Source organism: Watersipora subatra, chromosome 11 (genome assembly GCF_963576615.1).
Source record: "Watersipora subatra chromosome 11, tzWatSuba1.1, whole genome shotgun sequence".
NCBI lineage: Eukaryota > Metazoa > Bryozoa > Gymnolaemata > Cheilostomatida > Watersiporidae > Watersipora > Watersipora subatra.
In genome coordinates, this window is record NC_088718.1 from 8,266,549 (window position 1) to 8,289,292 (window position 22,744).

Consider the following 22,744-nt stretch of genomic DNA (forward strand, 5'->3'; position numbering starts at 1 on the left):
CTGGAAAACAATCTTGTATATCGATTTGCTCAGATTGCTGTGATATGCATCTTGGTGTTAGGCCCACAGGCATCGTGTCAGCAGCAGTTTCGTAAAGATGCTACTATTTTAAGACATGCTGGACAATTTAGGAACAATAGGTTTTTTCGAAACTTCTGCTAGCAGTAACACCACTAATGTTGATGCTGATACTAAGATTTAGATTATCTGTGGTTAAAATTGTCATTTCCTTATACGGTCTATGGTCTGAACTGCTGCTAAGCATTTGCATCACTCAAGGAGTCAAGTATTCTTTAAGTTGTTGTAGTCTATTGTAGAATGTTACAGTTTTTTTGATTGTACTAGTATTAAGCCCTGTGACGCATGTGGTTTTTAAATTTTTAATCAGATACTGCAGGTGGGTGTTTAGGAGTCTGGTTCTCAGAAACCAGACAGAGTTTTAAAATCAAATACCATTAGCCACCTGGTAAAAGGTAACAAGCAAATGATTATAAAGTTTGGATGAAATCAACCAAAAATGCGGAATCGCATAGCATTTACACAAACAAACAGACAGACACACGCAATGACAAAGTGGGAATCATTAATATAGACGCTTAAAAAGTTGTCTAAAAGGTTTTCTCTAACTTCAAAAGTTTTATAGCATCTTGTGAAAACCATTATATTATAACTATTTTTTATTATTAGGCATCAGAGACAGCAGTGTTCTAAATGCATTGAGAGTAGGTCTATAATTGAGTTGTACACCTACATAATTTTTTATATTTCAATTAAACACAATTAGCTGTCTATCATTTTCAAAATGTTTATGTATTTGTTAACATTGTTTAATATAACATTCCTAGTGTTTCTGTCAAGTGTTGCACAATTCACAGAAAAACGAATCACAAACGTATGAGATTTTCTTTCAGTAGGACTAATCAGAGGAATGTGTCACGAACACATGAGCTTTTCTTTCAGCAGGACTGAGTAAATGACTTATAAAAGCCACCACTAGCAGCCAGTAAACATTTATTATTGGTGCGTCCGTGCGTAGAGTCAATATCCCGTATCTTTCCTTCTGTCTGCTCAGACACCACAGAAACCGAAGGTATTCGTAAACACGTCTTTTTTATCAGCAATTACTGATTGAGGTGTCGAAAGTCTCTTAGGAATATATTTAAACCACTCAGAGACACTTATAAAACATAACAGATTAGCCAGCTAGTTGACACTTAACAACAAGTCTCAGCAGGTGTAGCAAGCTTCATACAGTTTTCAGAAGGTAGGTATTTTGTACATACGAATTATAGCCGCAGTTTAGTTTCATGTGCTTGACTGATTCTTAGTTCATGTGAGGTTATTTTTTATGAGAAAGTTAATAGATTTTTCAACAACCTAGACATAGACCTAGGCACTAGACATAGTAACTGATGCAGGTTACTACTCAAAAGTCTGGTAACCAAAACTAGTAACAGGGATTAAAAATAAGAATACACACTAAAGACAATTTTGTAAACTTGGTGCTTTTCGCTGCGAAATAAAATATTGGAATAAATATTTTTGCAGATTTTCTGGGTTCTAGTATTCTGGCAGTCTGGCCCGCCGTGGGAGATCGTCATGTGTGATAAGTAACTGCATATATATTCCCTAAACAGCAAGGTTGCCAAGTGGTGCAGTTGGTAGAAAGCTTAGTTTCAACACGGGATACCTGGGTTTGATTCTCATGCGAGGTAATCTTTTCTAAGGCCCTTAGCAAGATTTCAAACGGACGGGCACAGCTCTTATTATAAATAAAGATATATTTTGTAATAAGAAATAAAATAAAAAAACCTCTTCAATAAAAAATTACCAAAGCCCATAAATTATTTTAATCATTCAAAACTAATTGACAGTAGCAAGTGTTAGAATATCTTTTGCATTTGTTCGCATTGTATCTTTCTAAAATGTGAAACACAGTTTTTCTAAGATTTTCTTGAAATTTGGTAAAAAATATAGCAACTAGGTAGCTCATTTAAAGCAAAATAATTATTGTGGATTTTCAAAGGTTCAGTAATTACTAAGGATTTGATTCATCTATTGGCAGCAGTTGAAGTGTGTCAGCTGACCTATTATGAACATTTCTACTATTAAGGACATATCATCAGCATTTCAGTTGAAATTTCTTTGCAAAACCTTAGTAATGGCTTTTTTAGGCAAATTAATTTGCCACTTTTTAAGACAGATTCTATCTAGTTCAACTGCTCAACAATGAGTCACAAATGTTATCTCATACCCTTCTGAGTAACATCAGCATATGGCCTTTCACTGGAGACCTGAAAACCTAAGAGATTAGCAGCATTTCTTTGAATTTAAAAGCTGTAGGTATAGAAGTCAATGTATGTGCAACAGTTTGAGATAAAAGGAGAAAATCTGTCAATAGAAAAACTTTGAAAAGTTCCAATTTTCCAAAAGAGAGTACGACAGAATTCCAGTAGATTAAAGAGCAGAGTCATTAAACATATGTTACTATTAAAAGCTCATTTAAAACTTACCGTGACTAGCTTTAAAAACTCGCAAGCAAATGCTAGTATAGAGTTTGTGAGAATAAGTAAAGAAACGCACAAGAGAACACAACTCCCAAATAACTCCACAAATAGTTGAAGTAAAGGCGATGCCTCTTTTACAGATTATTTAAATCACTTAGCAAGTATTGATTACTACGCTGTGAAAATTTTGTTATATATTTACTTTGTTTCAGACTTGTTTAGGAATTACCACAAGAATTTTATCGCTTTTTTTTAATTCACTCGCATCATCCCTTGTACGAGAGGTTATGCTGAACTTTAAGCGCTTCATCACTTTTTCAAAGCTGCTGATAGTTTTTGCTATAAAGCAAAAAGATTTATGATAAAGCTGCTGATTCCTTACATTTTCTATGTTTTCATGGCATGCTTATCACAAAAGTTTGCATCATTCATGAGAAAGAACTGATATAAACACATAAATCTAGAGAGTTATGTTACTCGCAAATTTTTATCGAATGTTTCTTGTCTGTGAAAAATGGAAGAAGCCCTTGCGAACAATGCTCAAGAACGTTTCGCACAAGTTATTCCATTTTAAAATTTTTCTACACTTTAGCCGTTCCTATTTTGAAAGCATTGCTGCTATGCCAGACAGGAGTACACAGCTATGACCTTTTGTATCGAACTTTTTATTTTTAACAAAGCTCCTGGGTTAATTCGCAACAAACAAATGTCCGTTAAAATACTCATTGCAAGGTATTCCACAATTCCACATCCATATCATCTACACCCTGAAAACGTAGTGATTCAAATTTGTGAGCGGATCTAAAGATGACCTATTTATTACAGCCATGCGTCTCGAGGAGAGCTCAATCGTACTGCTGATGGCGATGCTGTGTCAGATGGTGAAAGCTGACTTGGAGTACACCTGCACAGCTGATGAGTATAGAAATCCATTCACTGAACACTGCGTATTCCAGCTGTTAGATTTCATCATTGCTCGTTGCTCTCCTTCCAAGAGTGTCGGTATAATAGGTAAGCTCTCTTTTGCTAAAAGACATTAACTTAGCTCAATTGTTTTAGTTTAAATAAAGATGAAGTTGTTTAAAATTTTATTACAAAGTTTTGGAAAATCATTTGAGATTGTTTTTGATTTTTGAGGCGTTCTGATAGCCAAAATGTTTCAAGATTAAAATTGCAAAAGCTTGATCGCTGTTAAAACATCCAGATCTGGCGAAACTATGATTATGATGTCTGTAGTTACAAAGAGACTGACAGAATAGAGACGTGTAATGCTGCACCTTGAACACAAAAGCCAATACCAACTATAGCAATGATAACAACTAGTGATGTCATTTTAAATCAATGTTTTTTTTAGGGTTTTGACAGCGATTAAGCTATGTTGATTTTAATCTTGAAACATCCTGGCAGTCAGATCACTTTAAATAATAAAAATAATAATATGATAAAAAATACTGATACTTTCTTGGAAAACCACAGATTTCAAGCATGTTCATCTTCAAGGATTAAAAATAGTTATTTTAGTACTAGGAGATAAGAGAGAGGAAAGTGTTTATTGAAACTGGTGGATAATGGTTGTTAACTATTGTAAGTTTAAGTAGAGATGCCTGCTGTAGCCTTATATTGCTGAGAAACTGATAAGTTATGAGAGTGATTAAAAATAATATAATTCACTAAGTACCCTAAAACAACATAAATTGTTTAATAGTGTTAAGCTAACGCTACTAAAAACAGTGTCATCATTTTTTGGAACAATATTTTACTTTATACTCATCAAATTTCAGAAATATTAGTGACAATGTATTTTTAATTTTAAATTATTTCACTTAAGATTAGTTTTATTGCCTCCCACACAAATTGAAACGTGTTACAACTCTCTATGAAAACCAAGTAACGCTTCAGCAGCCAATGACATCAGCCCTAAGTTCAGCATATCGGTTTTCATTTGTGATGCATTTGCATCCCGAGTTTGATTGGATAATTATGATAAGTGAGCATACTTTTTGCACTTTATAATGCTCTTGACATGATTAGCAGCTTTTGTGCTGTTTCATGCCTCATAAAAGTACAAATAAGGAGGCACGTATAATATAGACAACTCGTTGTCAGTTCTGTCAACTATTGGAAAATAAAACTCACAAGATCATGAAGCCTAAATACATTTGCAACTCGGGTACATTTTGAATATCAGAATGATGTGAATACAAAATAACTTTTAATGTTTAGTGATGAAAGCTTTAAAACAGATTTTATCCTTTCTTGAAAATACACTATTACTGTGTTTCCATGACACGCACGATTCACAAATTTGAGCCAATCTGCAAGTTAACCGTATCAAGGAAACAGCCTAAATTCGCAAGCTAAGTGAGTTTTTCGATTCGCAAAACTCTATCAAATCTATCATGCTTGCGAATAATGGAAGCAGCATTCCAATACTTTGGTCGCCTCTTTTCGATCGAGTTTAACGTGTTTGCGTTGTCAACTGCATCGCTAATTATTATCATACAGCCTACAATTCTTTGCCTTTTTTCAACAATCATGTGAATGTCTATAGAAACACTTAATTCGAGCAGTAATGCGACTTGCACACAACTCCAAATTCACATGATATGCGTCATGGAAACACAACTCCGAATTCACATAATACACGTCATGGAAACATAGTGCATCAGCAAATCGTCTACCTTACCCTCTGGAACCATTTATATATGCTCTGCTTTAGGCGCATACTCCTCGCTGAACCAACTACCAAATCACAGGCTAAGCAACTAAAATAAAAATTATTAAATCTGAGAGCCACTAATAAATTTTAAAAAGCCATTTAAAGACTATGGAGCTAGTTTTTTGCAAATGTTAGACGATGTGGGGCAGCACTCTTCCATAGCATCAGTATTCATGACACGTCTTTTGGCTACAGAGAAAGACTTGCAAAAGTGGTAATAAGGCTCTTTGAAAATACTATAACAACTTGTTTTTCATTTAGAATGACAGATTGCTCAATAAAAGAAGACATTTTACTTTTTAACAGGTTTTAGGTGATTCCACGCCACCTTATGCCACATTTTTACTTTAAAATTTGACAACCTTAAACCATAAGATCACAGAGTTATAAACAACATTTATTTTTGTGATTTGGCTACCTACTAGAATGCTGGGTATGTAAGTTTTCCACCCAACGGTATGCCATAATTAATTAGTGCCTGGTTATGGTCTCGGTTGAGACAGTCTTTGGTTTCTAAACCGCCACAAGTTCAAACCATCCTTCAGACACCATAGAAAACTCATCAACAAACACTGAGGTCACTGCCATAGTGACCAATAGCCTTGCAGCTGTCTCAACAACCTAACGTAGCGTGACCTTGTTTGTCCTCGCTAAACGCCTTCTATTAATGCCAGTATATGGTGTCTAGTCATAGCAACCCCTTAACCAATTGCCCAGAGTGATGAAAGGGTTTTTTTAAGAAATCACAATGTATTTATCTTCAGATAGAGAGTCTGCTCTATCGTTGTACATAGAAAATTATTTTAGAACATTTGATAAATGCAAAAAGTGTACTCGGCGCTAAAGGAATTAGCCAATCAGGAGCTAGCAAATCAAAACTGCTCTCAGTAGGGAACAGCTTGTAGATACCATTGGAATGAAAATCTTACCACAACCCCCCCCCACTCTAGCAGTGAAGAAAAACATTTCATGATGTATCTAGACCTTTATCAGAAACCACAATATAGAAGCATGATTTAAGTTGTTGATCACTCAGATCTGATGTGATCAAAACATTTTTGACAAATTTGGTGAAGTACTTTCCACACTGTAACAAAACAAACCTAAAATTAGCAGGGTTCACATAGTTTAGAGCCATTACATTTTCATAGCAGTGGTGAGTCACCTCATTCTTGCTAACAAATAACCTGGCATTTAAAAGCAGGTAGTTATTTGGGTATGAGTGCTATCCAAGCCTTCAAATGGTGAGTTAATTCAGTGCAAATTAGAAATTAAACCTGCATTTGCAAAAAATTTACAAATTGACTGTAAAATGCCTTTATAGCCTTCTGAAGGCTTCAAAGCAAATCAACCTTTGTAAGGCACCCATCCACATACCCAAGTCATATGCTATTTCTACTGACCACTTAAACTGACCACTGACAGCTGTTTCTTCAATTGGCCAATAGTAAGTCAGCGGGTTTATATGTTCAACCTGTATGGTTTAGCCACAGAAATCTTTTTGTCAATTTCATCTATGGAAGAAAGTTAAGGCTTTGGTTTAAGACTGTAACTGAAGCAACAGAAAACCTAAACTCTTGTTACTGAACATTTTGGATTAGATCTTGGAGTAGCCTAAGCCTGTATTTAATTGGAGAACATGTTTGTAGTAATTAAAATAGTTGTTTTATTTCAAAACTAGGAATTCATTCGCCGTTGAGGCAAAAATCAACGAATGGAATCATGCAATTGCCTGACAGAAAATACCTGGAACAATTAGTTGTTTTAAATTTGTTTTAAGTTTAAGGCGGCTGTACTTTACAAACTGAAGTTTTTTTGGGTGGGATACGCCTACTTTGCTAGTCTTTGGTCAGACACTGTGTACCCTATATTTTAACCTTTCAGAAGGATTGTAATGAATTGCTTTGAAGTATTTTTTAGAAGTTCTGCTCAATTTTTCAGAATGTAACACAAAAAAGGTCAAAAATGGAAAATTTGGTTTCATGTTGAGGTTTTATTTTTCAAGTCTATTTCTATAAGCAACATAAGCTCCTAATGGTACAGTGCTCAACCGTATCACTGTCATCTCTTTTACTTTCGCAAGAACAGAAATACATTGCTTTTTGCCTTTTTGTTAAAGTTGGCTAAAAGCATCATTGTAATTCAAGTTTGTTCTAGAAGAAAATATTCATATGTCAATTTCTACTAAAATTTTGTGTCTGTAATTAAAAACAAATTAATGTAATTTCAATTAGTAAAGATGAACTTGTACAAAAGTTTAGTAGGTTTTTAAAAAAAAGTATTAGTGTTTTTCTATCATGTGCGATTGTTTTTGACGTTTGAGGTGATCTGGCTGCCAGGATTTTTCAAGAGTAAAATCAACAAAACTTGATCACAGTTAAAACATAAAGATCAAGTGAAAGTGTGATTATGTCGTCTATAGTTGCAAAGAGACTGACAGAATAGAGACGTGTAACGTTGCAACCTGAATGTCATAGCCAATCCTTCGTTTTTTTTCATGACGTCATTCTATCCTTGTCAGCCATCTTTATGGACAACTTTTATCACTAAAAACATGAAGCTTCTGCAATTAATTATTGCAAACAATGGTTTTGCTAGCAAATTTTTTATTTGAGTATCAAAACAACACCAAAAAATAACATTAATCAAGAGAATGACGATCGTTTTTTACAAAGCTGGCGGCTTTTTCGTAGATGAGCGCATGTGCAAACAGGGTGATGACGTCAAAAAAAACGATGAATATCAATCAACTATAGCAACCATCACAACTAGCGACATCATTTTGCACGTAATTTATTTTGAGCATTTTAACCATTATCAAGTTTTGTCACTTAGTCCTAAAACATTAGGTCACCTCAAACATAAAAACAATTACAAGTGAAAGATACCTGATACCTTCCCATAACATCTACTAAAGTTTCTGTATGCTCATCTATATGCTGACTACAGCAGTAGAAAGCCCATTAATTATTTAAACTGATAGAGCCACTGATGCCCTGGCACAAATATCTCAACAGCTGATTCCGCAAGCTCCTTCCTCTCGCTTGCGGTCAACTACCCCTTTCTGTGGCCATTTCTTCTGCATTAGGCTGAGCAGTTTCCCTCCTCCATGAGTGTGATTTTACTGCAGTATTGCATGCTGAAGTTACATTTTATTGTCTAATTGATTTGAGCTTCAATTTTGGCATATAATTTGTCCCTTCTTTCTGGTTTACATTTCATATCTGCATTGTGAACTGCATTTCATTTCTGCATTGCAAACTCTGGCTGGCAGCAGAGAAACACTGGTATCAATAGTCGTGACTTTGTAGTACCTGCTACCTCATCATGGCAAACTGATATTTTTTGCTGTTGCAAGTCGCTGCCATGTTTTTATTAATATGTTGGATGAATAAGATAAGCAAAGGTATTAATTGCTTTATAGCTAAATCAGTAGTAATCTCAGTTGGAATGGTAGATGTGAAATAACACAGACTACTATTTTGGCCAAATGTAGTATTGAATGCTGAAATGTGACAGTAAGAGAAATACAAAGTGTAGACGTTATTTATCAAGATTTGTCTGATAGCTTTCCGAGATGTTTGACCAAAACATATCAATCTCTTGTCTAACCATTTTCTTATCCGCCAGCTCTTGCAATAATGTTATTTTTTTACAGCTGGAACACGACAGATATTTCTTGATGTCCAAGAAGCTAACGCTCTCCTAAACTATCCGATTGGAAATTACCAGAGTGGAATGCCGTGTGAATGCTGCATTCATCGCTGCAGCATCACAGAGTTAGAGCAGTACTGCGAGCCTTTGAATGGATTCGCTCCCCCACTACGCGTTCGTCGAAGTGTCCAAAGAAGACGAAGAAACCAGCATTTCAAAGTGACAGACATTGATGAAATCTATAATGCCATCAATGCGTCTGTAATGGGCCCGCTGGCTCCTCGGATCGGACAGCTTTCTATTGAGAAATTTGATCAGGTTAGAAAGATAAAATCATGGAAGCTAGAGAATATAGAAAACAAGGTATTGGTCCGATATAACTTGGTTAGCGAGAGAAACGCGAAGGCGTCTGTAAACAGGTCACAGCCTCTCAGCAAGGACAGCCAGGGTAGAGAAGAACCGGCAAATGCCTCCAAGTCAAGAGTATTATGTGACACAAACAAGGAATCGCAACAACTTTCGTCTCATCCACGCCGCCACAAAAGTTGTTTGTAAACAAGTTTTTGTGAATAATCTTATTATTCTATGCCGAGAAGTTTATTTTTGTTTATTTATGAACCACCAACAGACAAAAAATGTTTGTGTTTTGGTGTTTGTATCCATAGGACCTTGGAACAGTTTATTCTAGTAGTTGTCAAAGCTGAGTACAGATTGTTGCACTGTATGACTTAAGAAATGTTGGTTAAATTTGGCCTTTTAATGGCCTTTAACAGAAGTACCAAAGAATAGACAGCATGATGATATGATGTTATGACATTGGAACTTGGTTTTCTATAGAACTCCTAGTTTCATTCAATCAATAATCAATAGTCAATGAAAGCATCATTTTATTATAGTTCACTAAATATATAAGCTCTAATTTTAATGGTATTGCTGTCTTTCACACAGTTTTTTATTTTGTTGCACAGACACAAGCTTGGAATAGTAATAAAGATGATAAAGAATTTGAACTGACTTGGTTTTGAGATCTGGCAATCAAATTTCTAAATCAATCATACAATTATGGTTAGATTGTGCCTGGCAACTTCATGCCACACATATTTACAACATTTCAACGAAAAACCTTTTTGTGGCTGGGGATGCATTAAATATATTCTGTTGTGTCAGTTGTTGCAGTGCCCTTGGGATTGCCTTGGGCACTAGGGGAAAGAGCACCTGGTCAGTCACAACAAGGCAAAAATATAGGTCAGTTTGGCTTAGCTTCAAATTGTTTGTCAATATTTTTGATAGTTTATCTTCAAAGGGGCTTTTAACTTTATTTACCAACTTCAGATTTTCAGACTTGTTATTCATGATAATCGCCGGACTTTGAACTTACTCCTAATCTCATTGGTAGAGCGGAAAACTGGCTCAAATGTACTAGCTGCAGCTGTAGCGGTCACTTTACAGATATTTATAGATAATCAGAATCTTAATGTACAAAACAAAATGCAAACTCAATCAAGTATAAAACTGTTTCATTCATCTATGTGGTCAGCAAAACTCAATTTGCATTTTTTTAAACTCTACTCACATCTGTCAAAAATATGGCTAAATAGTGTCAAAACAGTTGGTGTTCTCAAAAATTCAGCATCACAAAAGGTACAACTGAAATTTTAGTCAGGTTTCTTAGAAAAATCATCCCAAACCACACTCCTACATAGCCAGACAAATGATTGATTCATTGCTATGTACAGAAACCTAATGAGAAGATAACTCTTACATGCATAGGCTAACAACACTTCGAACATTACAAAATTACTAAAATTTACTCAAATTTTCAGTTTGCAGTCTAGCTGAAAGCCTTGTTTGAGACAAGGGTAGAATTCTCATACATGAGGTAAACGAGGTCTGTTAAGACAGTTAACAGTAAACAGGTCTGATGCTCAGACAGTTGCTGCAATCAAGGATGAAATAAATAGATATGCACACTACATTTAAAGAAATATTTTAAAAATTTAGATAGCAAATCGCTAAACCGAAATTGACAGTTTGAGAATTTTGCAAAAAGTTGCTCTCAAAAACTTGTTAATTGCTATCACTTCTCGCTAAAAAGGTCAAGCCAAGTCTTTTACCCTTTACTTTTCAATAGTCATCTTGATAATTTGTAGCTGGTACCAAAATTGGCAATCTAAAGATTTACTAATAAAATAAGAAATTTTATTGGCATAGAACATTGCAAGTACCTAATGTAGCTGATGCCAAAATGTTGATGAACTTATGAACTGTGACTGTTATACCACATTAATAGGTCACCCAGGGCTCTAGAATGTTCTTGGAGATCTCTAACTACTTGGCATGTGTGAATTGCTTTTTAATGTAATAAGATAGCTCTTTAGGTGAACGAATTTCAGTTTGGGTTGGTGATTGTGATCAAAAGAACAGGAAATAATAAAAATAACTTTTCTATTAGCTCGGAACATTTAGCTTCTACAGTGAGAATTATACATATTAGCTTGTTGAACACCTTGAAGCTTGAAATAGTTCTGGGAATTGTTTTCTCACTTGACCCTGTGCAGCTGAGTTCACTCCGTTGCATAGTTTTGGCTTGTTTTCCGTACTTCCGGCTTACATAGAAATACGAAATTGCAGTCGCTTTGCGTGTAATGCATTTCGAGTAAAATTTCGATTGGAAAAAGTTGATTGGTCTACTAGTTTTGGCAGCATTCCCAAAATACTGAGATCACTTTTAATCTACCGAGAAATTAAAAATGGCTGCTGACAGAACAGTAGCTTCTAATGACACACTCATTGAAACTATTGATAATGCTTTAAACCTTTGGTAAAAGCTCCTTCTCAGCAACAAGAGCTCCACACTAAAACTATTTGCTTTTCTATATAACGAATATTATACACATTATCAGACTCAGTGTACTACAATCATATGTTTCTTCAAATAAGTCTAAAACATTACTTTTTTGAAAAAAGCGTAAAAATACTATTTTATTTATTTGATTTCTGTTTCGATTTATTGATTTCTTCTCAAAACTGAATGAAATCTGATTTCAAGGCACCCATACGACATTTTCGCAGCAAGAAATGTTTATTGTCATACAGTCATACCTCTACATACAAGTGCTCCAACACGCGAGAAACTCGGGATAAGAGCTGACTTTCCAGCAAGTTTCTACCTTAAGATACGAATAATCTTTGAGATACGAGCCGGTTCTCGATAGCCAAGTATAGTCAAGAAGTCGCTTTCAAAAACAGCATCGCTCAGTCTTTCTTCTCAGATCAGTTTGAAACAGTTTTCAAAAAGTTAGGTAAAAGTTATAGCGAATGCGAGGCTAAAGACTTTCTTATCAAAATGATACTCAGTTGAAAAGGAATCGTGTTACTGTAAGTACTTTCACAGTTGATGTAAAGTTGTTAATACTGTCTAGCATCAGGGGGTTCTACTTGTACATACCAAACTAGACCTCAAAGTGTTAATAATCAGGTTTTTGCCGAAGGCAACTGGGGTAACTCCCAAACTTTTCATGAGATAAATAAAGTAAATAGATGCTAGGGATTAGATCTCCTGTGATTTCTTGATGTTTCATAAAGGTTCAAATCATGTTTAAGTCGCGACTTTTGAGGCTGTTATTTTCTGGCAATAGCAATGTATAAAAAGTGCTGCAGTTCTATTAGAGGTCGATAGATTTAGTTGATTTCTGTTCGCAATGTCACTCATCATAAAATAAACTATTTGTCGCATCTGATTTCTTTTTATATTCATAACAAATATACAGGCTCTATCTGACTCAGTGTACTGCAATCATTATGTTTCTTCAGTTAACTAAAACATCACGTCTTTGAAAGATTGCGAAATAATACTATTTACTGTATTTGTTTTGTTTTGTTTTTGGAGCTCTGCAAGCTTGTAGCTTCAAAATGATATTTAGTTCAAAAAAAATTTGTGCTAGTCTAATTGCTTTCACCGTCCATGGAAAGTTGTTGATACTGTCTGGAATCAGGAGACCTGCTTGTACGTATATACAAGACTTCAACGTGTTAAAACTTCATAGCGTCTGCAGCGTATAAGGTCATTCTAGCTAGTGGCCAGACATCTGCTAAGCTTCACGTCCAAGTTTTGTGGTCATTCGTGTCATCATGTTTCAATGACTCTGCAACCAAAGACAGTCCAACGACCGGGAGATTATTGTCTGAGATAATTGGTCTCATTTTTCTAGGCATCACCTTAAAAACTGCTTTATCGCTGTGCCAAGTCAAATATTATTTGCATGTAACTATGACTAGTAACAACAAACATGAGGTTTGTGTAAAAATATTAGGACTTTCCTCTCAGATTCAAAATTGCGTCATTTGGCTTGCTCTAACCTGGCTCACCGCTATCAATGGTTAAATACACAATTGAATTGTTTTTTCAAATGTTCGCCATCCTTCACAGAGACATGAATGAAAAAAATACAAACTATGTCTCGTTTTATTTTTTGCCTCGTGTTCCAATTCAAAATTGGCAAAGCTTTTTATTGAGCACCAAAAAAATCCAAAGGGTGGTGGTATTTGAGCAGGTACATAGTTGACGGGTGACAGCAGGTGACATAAATGTTAAAAGTTGCTCATCAAGGCTTGTTTATTGCATCAGCTGTTTTATGTTGCCTTTTAGTGTAACTAAAGGCCGCAGGCACTCGTTTGCGTAATTTATGCAATCATGTTTTGTGATTGATTATGTCATAATATTGACTACTGGAATATGGAAAATAACAATCTAGGTCACTCGGGCCTGAGAAATTAACTATATGCATAAACCTAGGAGAAATAATTCACAATTTTGAAGCAAATATCTTCATCTTTATTATCCAAATATTCATGGGGTGCAGGAGAGAGGAAGCGATCTAGGGCAAACCTTGTTAACCTGGGTGATGTTGAGCCGGTATTAGAAATTGTTACAATTGCCTATTTCTATAGAGCTGCACGCAGATGTTTTCAAGTGATTTCTTTCTTTCGCGAGACCAAAGTATTATATGCTACAATGACCATGTATTATATTCTACAATGTTTTACGTGTATTATAGCTTATATTACATGTACATAGCCTATATTACATGTGTCTAGCCTATGTAACATGTCATGTAGACTGACCTGAACAAGCTATAATAATGTTTATAGCCTTTGGTCCTAAAAAGCAACATCATTTGATGATGACCATCTTTAATGATACAAAGGAATTTAGCCAAATAGTTACAAAACTAAACCACCAATGTGAGGAAATTTTTGATAGACTGGTGCTTGTTCTTCATAGCAGGATTTTCAAAGGTTTTTTATGATTTTTGAGTGCAAAATTTCATAGAAACCTTTCTTGCCACTTTCTAGACAATAGAGGTACTATCTATGAACTATATAGACAAAGCTCTATTAGCTCCCGTGAGAACAATAGCGCCATTATCCATAAATTTCAAAGACAACACTCTATTAGTTCTCTGTGAATGTAGTAGAGCAATAGAGCTACTATCCACGACACCACTGATATTGACAAGATATTGACGCATGTAGCCATCGCTTAATGGGGACTCTCAGTTTCGACGACGTGTTAAAAATTGTGAAGATTGTCAAAAATATGCTTAAAGCAGCAAAATAAAAATAAAATACAGTAGATGCTTCTATAATGTAAATTCTAGGTAACGTGAAATACCAATGCAAATTTTTTGCATCACTTAATGATCACTTTTGAATCATTTAATGACGGAGTCATCAAAATGAAACCTTGTCATTAAGTGAGGATGACCTGTACATTTGAAGATCACTAATAACTTAACAACAGACCGACATCAAGAGGGATAAGAATTAAGCACAAACAATCATTCTCATACAATTTCAAAGGTTGTTTTTAACACTAGTCGACCTTGAAAGATTGACCAAAAGTTTTGGCAAGCAAGTGATTACACTCCAGCAATTAGTAATCATGGTGATTCAAAATTTTAAGGTGAACACGCAGGTATAAATGACAAAATTCAAAGAACAGAGCAAAATAAATGGGTATATTTATAACATGCACCTACTATTATAATAAGACTTTGACAAAGCCACTTAGCCTAGTAATTTGTCACTACACAACATACCGTGAAACCTCTAATTGAGCATCACCTCTATTTTACTGCCACTATTAGAAAAGGGTTGAAAAATAGAGCGCCTGGCGTTCAATTAAAGGTTTTACGGTATGTTATAAACTGCCACATTGACAAATACTCCAATACTGTTTTTCAGAAAGTTTATCTTGCGTAAGAATGCACTAGCTTTGGTCAAGGTCATACTTTAACAGTAATTATCTGAACAAAATAGTTCCATATCAAACATCTCCATTACATAAACCTTTGCATTGGTGCTGACAGGTAAGTCACCATCTTGCGGGCAAAAATATAAAAAAAAACGTTTTTTAATGTTCTCTGTTAATTAAATTAATGTTTAATACTTTTATGCTTTCTTACCATTCTTTTACTTTCGAATACATGACTAGGTTTTAACTTGTGCCATGATTTCATTGGCTGATATTAGAATTATATTTGCTAAAAGGATGCGCAAAAGAAGTTATGATAATTGTACCAGTGTTCAACCTCTATGCGGTACAGCAATGCAAATCTTTATTATGATAATTATGATTTTTTGATTATGGTTTCTTATGGTGTTCGTATGTCTGAAACCAAATTTAGAGATTAGAAAAAAGATTGCTATAAACAGGATTTGAACTCATGAGTTTCACCCTCACCAACCACAACTATACCAACTAACCAATACTATACTAACTGCACCAATCAACCACCTTGCTACACCTATGAATAGTTGTGAAATTAGTTATTAAACCTGACGATCTCTCACAGCGCAGCAGACTGCCAGTTAATAATAATAGATTGTACCTGAATTAAATGTAGCATGAATAAAACTAATAGTATAATTTGACTTGATAATGACTTGATAATGACTTGATAATGACTTGATAATGACTTGATAATGACTTGATAATGACTTAATAATGACTTGATAATGACGTGATAATGACTTGATAATGACTTGATAATGACTTGATAATGACTTGATAATGACTTAATAATGACTTGATAATGACTTGATAATGACTTGATAATGACTTGATAATGACTTGATAATGACTTGATAATGACTTGATAATGACTTGATTTGACTTGACAGACAACCATAACGTTGAAATATTCAACTACTAAAGTGAAAAACATGAAAGAGTTGCTTACACTTTGGCGGTTGTTAGAGCTATTTTATGGAGAGTAATTTTTGGTGGAATGGCAATGGCTAGCGATGGTAACAGACTCACAAATAAAGTTTTTGTACTGTAAAACCAAAGTTAAACTTAAATTTGACTAGAAAATCTTTGAAGTTCAAAAACTTCAGTACAAATTGAATATCTGTAAAGTATATTAAGTTGCAAAGGTTTATTAAAGATAAATTTACACAAAATTTTAGTTGATTTTATTAGAAAGTATCCGCATTTTTCTATCAATCGGCATTTTTATAGCTATATCAGTAGTAATCTCAGTTGGAATGGTAGATGTGAAGTAACACAGACTACTATTTTGGCCAAATGTAGTATTGAATGCTGAAATGTGACAGTAAGAGAAATACAAAGTGTAGACGCTATTTATCAAGACTATTCTGATAGCTTCCGAAATGTTTGACCAAAACATATCAATCCCTTGTCTAAACCATCTTCTTATCAGTCAGCTTTTGCGACAATCTTATTTTTTTACAGCTGGAACACGACAGATATTTCTTGATGTCCAAGAAGCTAACGCTCTCCTAAACTATCCGATTGGAAGTTACCAGAGTGGAATGCCGTGTGAGTACTGCATTCATCGCTGCAGCATCACAGAGTTGGAGCAGTACTGCGAGCCTTTGAATGGATACGCTCCACCACTCCGAGTTCGTTGAAGTGTCCAAAGACGACGAAGAAACCAGCATTTCAAAGCGACAGATTTGGGACAATTTGGGATTGCTTTTGATGTTTGAGGTGATCTGACTGCTAGGATGTTTCAAGATTACAATTGACAAAACTCGGTTGCAGTTAAAACGCTCAGAGGACAAATGCGTATCGAAATGACATTGCTAGTTTCTATTGTTGATAAGTTGATATCGGCTGTCGCATTCAAGTTGTAGAGTTACACATCTCTATTCTGTCAGTTTCTCTGCAACTATAGATGTCATAATTGCACATTCGTTGAATCTGATCAATTTTCTTGACTTTAATCTTGAAACATCCTGGCAGTCAGATCACCTCAGACATCAAAATAATCACAAATGATAGAAAAATACTGATACTTTCTGATAAAATCTACTTAGACTTGTGCTAATTACTCTACCTACATATAATTTGTTCTGCTAAAAAGTTGTGTTTATGTTGTAAAATCTGCTTTATTCAAGAGCAGTAACAACTAGTTAGCTAATGGGTTATAATTTACAAACAATATAGTTAGCGCAAAAGTTTAATATAAAAAGGGTCTCGCTAAGTATGATTATCCAACCAAAATCATTAAAGGTTGACTTGCAACAAAATTCACATTACAGTTATTTGGTATCAAAAGATTCGCCATGTTTTACTCTGTTGTGTGGTAGGTGCCAAATATGTGGAAATGTGATTAAAAGCTCTTAAAAGCTCAAAAACAAAAAGCCGCCGTAGATTGGAATCTCTTGATTTCGATGACGTATCCGCGCTGTATGGTTATTGTCTTGTCACGTGATGTTCTCGCGTGAATTGAAAGGCCAATAAAAAGCTCAATATCAAACTTATCGTAGCAATAGTTTATGATAATCACTTCGGGTTTTACCTAAGACCCCGTATCAAATATAGATGCTCGCTACTTTACAGTTTCGGCTTGGCCATTCCGTTTGACTATTCATGTCTGAGTTGCGATCATAAAAAATGTCAAATTCTGAAGAGTTAAGACCCTGGCGTTTCGAGTCTGACGCTCTATCTGAAGAAAATCCTCAACAGAATAAAACCTCCCAGCAAGTAAGCACCGCCACTAGCCAGCTCTTATGTGCCAAGCTAGCTAGTAGTAATAGTTTTAGCTTGAGAGTGATAGAACGAATATTATTATATATGATTTTAATGATGATAATTATCGCTTCAATATTGCGAAAAAATAATTACAGATTTTTCTCGAATGACAACATTAACAATTTTAATATTTAAATCTAGTGCTGCACTGATATACTGTTGGATAACATCGACCTGATGTATTAGCTATGGTTGCATAGACATATCTGTTCATTTCTTTAGGAGCTAATACCACCGGCTACAGAGTGGTGTGCCTGCGAGCGTTGTCAAGACATGCCATCTCTTCCTGAATGTTTGTGCTGCCATTATGCTGAGTTTGCGCATTGTCTCCTTCACCGAGGGGAGCATGAATGCCTGCGTATGCATCCTGGTGTAAACGAATTTGTGGCGTCTGCACCCCTTGAGTTGAGGTGGAATAATTACCTGCGATATCATAGTGAGTTGGATATTCATTTAATGCCAACAACACCAAGGTTATGCTAATGTGTCAAGCATTATCTACAATTCTTGTGTTACACATTTAATGCATCAGTTGAACACACATATTCTGAACTCGTGGAACACAAGGAGAACTGGTATATTTGGCTTGTACACTTACTACAGTAGAGAGTGTATTAGTTTTATGATTTTATTATATAAAAATCGAGATTATTTTGATGATCAGCAATTATTGTTTTTCAATAGTTGTTTTGGTAGATAATCTATTCCCATTTGGAGAGCCATCGCCAAATGCTCGGAAAAGGTTGTGTGCATACCGCAATCTTGTTTTGGTTTATGCCGCAAATCTTGTTTGCAAGTCTGCAAACTCTTCTTCATCATTCGTTGGTGGGAAAAGAGCCCGAATCTTAGACACCAAGCATGCAGGTAGAGGCCGTCGCTCACGGCGACAAATTTGCGGCATAAGCCAAAACACAAGCTTGCAGTATGCACACATCCGTTGTAATGGACCTCACTCTCAGGTCGTGGGAAATTAGATCGGACTGGCATCGCTTGAAGCCTTCCAGCTCCATGGTGTTAGAGCTGGTGGTCTCTGTTGACTGCAATGTAAAGAAAGTTACGACCAACAATTACTTTCACATTATTTGAATGAACTATTTAGCTAGATGAGCAACTTCATGTTTATGTATTGATAACTACTAAAAAATTTGGGTTTTTGTCAGGCTGTGAAGTAAAAATTGTCAAAGTTTTACCTTGACAAGATGGCTGCTGACTATTAAACCGCAGCTCTGATCCATCATAGTGTAGGCTCTGTATAGTGCGCAATGCCCCGGACTATCGCATCTACCGTCACCTGCCAAATCAAGCTCCCAATCGATTGCTGCCATCAATCCCTCGTTATGCAGGGTGTACTGCTCAGCAATACACTGTAAAATATTGTAAAACTTCATTATACAAGATTAATTTGTATCATTATCATTAGTCTAAGAATGTAGAATCCTCTTCCCCTTTTTGTGCTATATTATGATGAATCAGAATTTTGAATTATAATATATTTTGCTTGAAGGATGACATATTTTCATTTCAAAAAAAAATTGTTTCTAAATGTCGTTATTCAATTAGTGTGCCAAGCTTTTACTCACATTTTCCAAGTTTATGAGTAAATATTAACACTCACACCATGTAAGTATTCTCTTTGTTGGTAGAGGCAAACGCTGTGGCTTGGTATTGCGATGTTCAGGAGCGACAGAAAACGGAGGTTCTGCGTAAGGCATCCGCCAGAAAAGAGTGATGCAGCTGCCAGCAGGGGGTTGATGACGTGAGCTCTGTTCACCCTGGCAGTTGTTTCCCAAGTGTACGATCGGTGACAGGAGGCACATGTAACCTTGAACTCTACCCATCCGCCTTCTCGCACCATCGTGAATGAGCAGGGGAGGGCGCAGGTGTGACAGTGAAATAGTCGCTGGAGTGCTGTCACACTTACTATTATTTTCTCCTCTTTGAAGGAGGATTCGGTTCTGAAATCACAACACAATAGTTGACTTGCAATAAGATTTGTACAACATCATTTCCTGTTATTATATCATATTTGCTTGATCAGAAAAAGAATAAATATATAGCCATGCAATCATGACACAGATTTTACAAAACCCTATCAGAATCCATGATATTGTAAACATAAAATGTGAGTAATAACTCTATGGATATTTTTTATATTTTGTCAAGTTTGGTTTAGTTCAGCTCTATCTTACATGTAATTGGAGAGCGTTTGATGCTGGCCAACATAGCGCTCAAACTCTCCCCAGTCTTCAGTGGTTGGCACAAACTCTTTATCTAATAATAATCAACTAATAATATTAATATGCTATTAACGATGATACCAGAAAATGACAATAACTATTTTATATAACATATCTATAAGTGAGTGGGGTTAAGAAATTTGGCGAAATTAATCGTGAAACAACATTATTTTATCAATTATATATTAATATATTACGTTTTACAGATAGATATGCAGTATGAATTAGTTTTGTTATTATAATAAGAATAATACACGTAATTAAAAAGATAAAATACTAATAATATAATATTACAATTAAATGACATTAATATTGTTATATTAAATATAGATTAATACAGTACTATTAGGAGAATACTAGATAATAACCCGAGTTACAACTACTAATACAAGTAGTTCATAAAATAAATTACTCACGTGCTTTGGTGATATGTGGAGTATGCAAACAGGTTAGAAAACATGTCGTCTTTGAACTGGCGAAAACAAAGGTAAGAGTAAGCAGACGAATAAATAAAGTTTGTCACATCCAGCTTCACCCAGTTGCTCCACGCCCGGTGAAGGTCTAGTCTTTTCTCAGCTCTTGGCCCAAAAAAGGTGCTTCTCAGTTTGGCAGCTGCACAAACACTATGTGGCGCGTTAGACATTATGACGAATTGAAATAAACAAGTTTAATATGAGATAGCGTGTTTGCCATTTGCGATAGATCAAACTTGAACTGAAACTAACATTATCTGATCATGTGACTTACAATTCCCGCTATATGGCGCGAAAAATTTTTACAGCATTTTTCAACTATCATAGCGGACCAAAAAGCTCATCATTTTTATCAGAGAATGATATGCAATCGTTCAAGCTAAGCTTAAAAAATTAAACATATTTTTATGCTATGTTTTGAGATATCAGTGCTCAAAGTTGCAGCATTACGATGCCGATAAAATAGACGCGTAAGAACAATAGACATGGTTTTTATCGCAAGCGTGAAGTATATTTGTGAAAATAGTTCGACGAATAAGGATGCATGAAAGTGTAAACATAAACTATCTCGCACACATTTTAGCTGTTTTAGCACACATACGTCACATTTTAGCCGTTTTGGAAAACGAATCCAAACTAGGGCGGTCTCGTGTGGCTGCGATTTTCTGTTCGTTTTTGAGCTTTTAAGAGCTTGTAATCACATTCCCACATATTTGGCACTTACAACCCAATAGAGTAAGACATGGCGAATCTTTTGATACCAAATAACTGTAATGTGAATTTTGTTGCAAGTCAACCTTTAAAAGCCATTGTTATCTTTAAAAATCACACCATCCCTGAAGTTTTAGTTTAATTTGCCTGCAATTTTAAATTAAGAAAAAAAATTGTTGTGGCAAATTATATTTAATGAATTTTTCAGCAAAACAAGATACTAATTTGTGTCTGGTTAAACTGAATTGAAGATGGCTGAAGGTATTTGTTGCATACTTCTTGGTTTCAGTGACTTCAGATACTTTTCTCAGTTGGGGTGGGGTGTGAGGCAGCCCCTTATTGCTACTTCCTAATAGCTCGAAATTTTCCACATACATGTAGATGACAGTGAAAAACACTTTCGGCTGTCTGACCACTAAGTGAAAAAACAATGATTGTGTGGTCGCCCACATAACAGACTCGACCAAAGATAAACAGTCAAGTCTTTTAAGAAAATCTCTGCGCCGGTTTGCTTTTCTCGTCATGTATTTACTCAAGGTAATTCCAAGCAGTCGTTACGTAATTTCGTTAAACCTTTTTGGCAAGATTTGCAAAGCTTGCGAAAAATCTGTGATCTTTTATGTCAAAAGTCATCGCCTAAATCTTTTCTAAACAGGTTTGACAATTCCAATTAGACACTGCGGTTAGCGCTTACGTTCATTCAAACAGGAAAGGTTGCATGAAACTGTCAATATTGCTCCTAAAATAGTCTACGGTTAATAGTTTAATAATGGATTTAATGGTAGTTTTATCTCTTCGGCGATTATTTTATAAACATGTTACCAGGATACAGGCAGTAACATCAGCATAGCATGAGGGATAGACAGAGTTCATTACCTGTAGTCTCAGTGTTAAGAGGTCAAACAATAGCTTTGTCATGGCCATACCTGAACCAGGTTATGGCGAAATCCGCTTTTCTGCAGCTATCTGTTTACTGTAAACATAAATGGCATGACATCGCAGCTATCAGAGCGAATAGTGGATAATGATCTAGACCACTGACCTATATCATTAGACTTGCATGTAGCGTGTAGGGTTGGCATTCAAATAACCATTTGTGACTTTCAACAGTTTTGCTTGTAGGTGTTGTGCCTTTTCTTTGGCGTATATGTGTTTGTGTAAAGTTTTAACAATGCTACCTTAAGAAAATTTTCCAGAAAGAAAGTAAATATTTTGAACAACACTTGGAAGCGCTTCAATACAGAGCAAGTCAGGGAATTTCTTTGACCACTTACTGATAAAGATGAAAAAAACGAGACACATCTAAGTCAGAATTTAAGCCACGAAAGGGACAAATCATCATTCAGGAATTATGTGGTATGAAAGTGTATGCCTCAAAA

General features: G+C 35.3%; 1 protein-coding gene across 2 annotated transcripts; it reads left to right on the forward strand.

Annotated features, from left to right (window-relative positions):
* The first annotated feature begins 1,028 nt into the window (after positions 1–1,028).
* Positions 1,029–9,884, forward strand: LOC137408413 (uncharacterized). Of its 2 annotated transcripts, none has more exons than XM_068094936.1 (3): positions 1,029–1,264; positions 3,333–3,518; positions 8,885–9,884. In XM_068094936.1, exons 2-3 carry the CDS (start codon positions 3,335–3,337, stop codon positions 9,433–9,435), a joined length of 735 nt encoding a protein of 244 aa, XP_067951037.1. In that variant the 5' UTR covers positions 1,029–1,264; positions 3,333–3,334; the 3' UTR covers positions 9,436–9,884. The 2 variants fall into 2 exon arrangements, with proteins under 2 accessions (XP_067951037.1, XP_067951036.1); XM_068094935.1 differs by lacking the exon at positions 1,029–1,264 and adding an exon at positions 1,580–1,712.
* Positions 9,885–22,744: the final 12,860 nt, after the last annotated feature.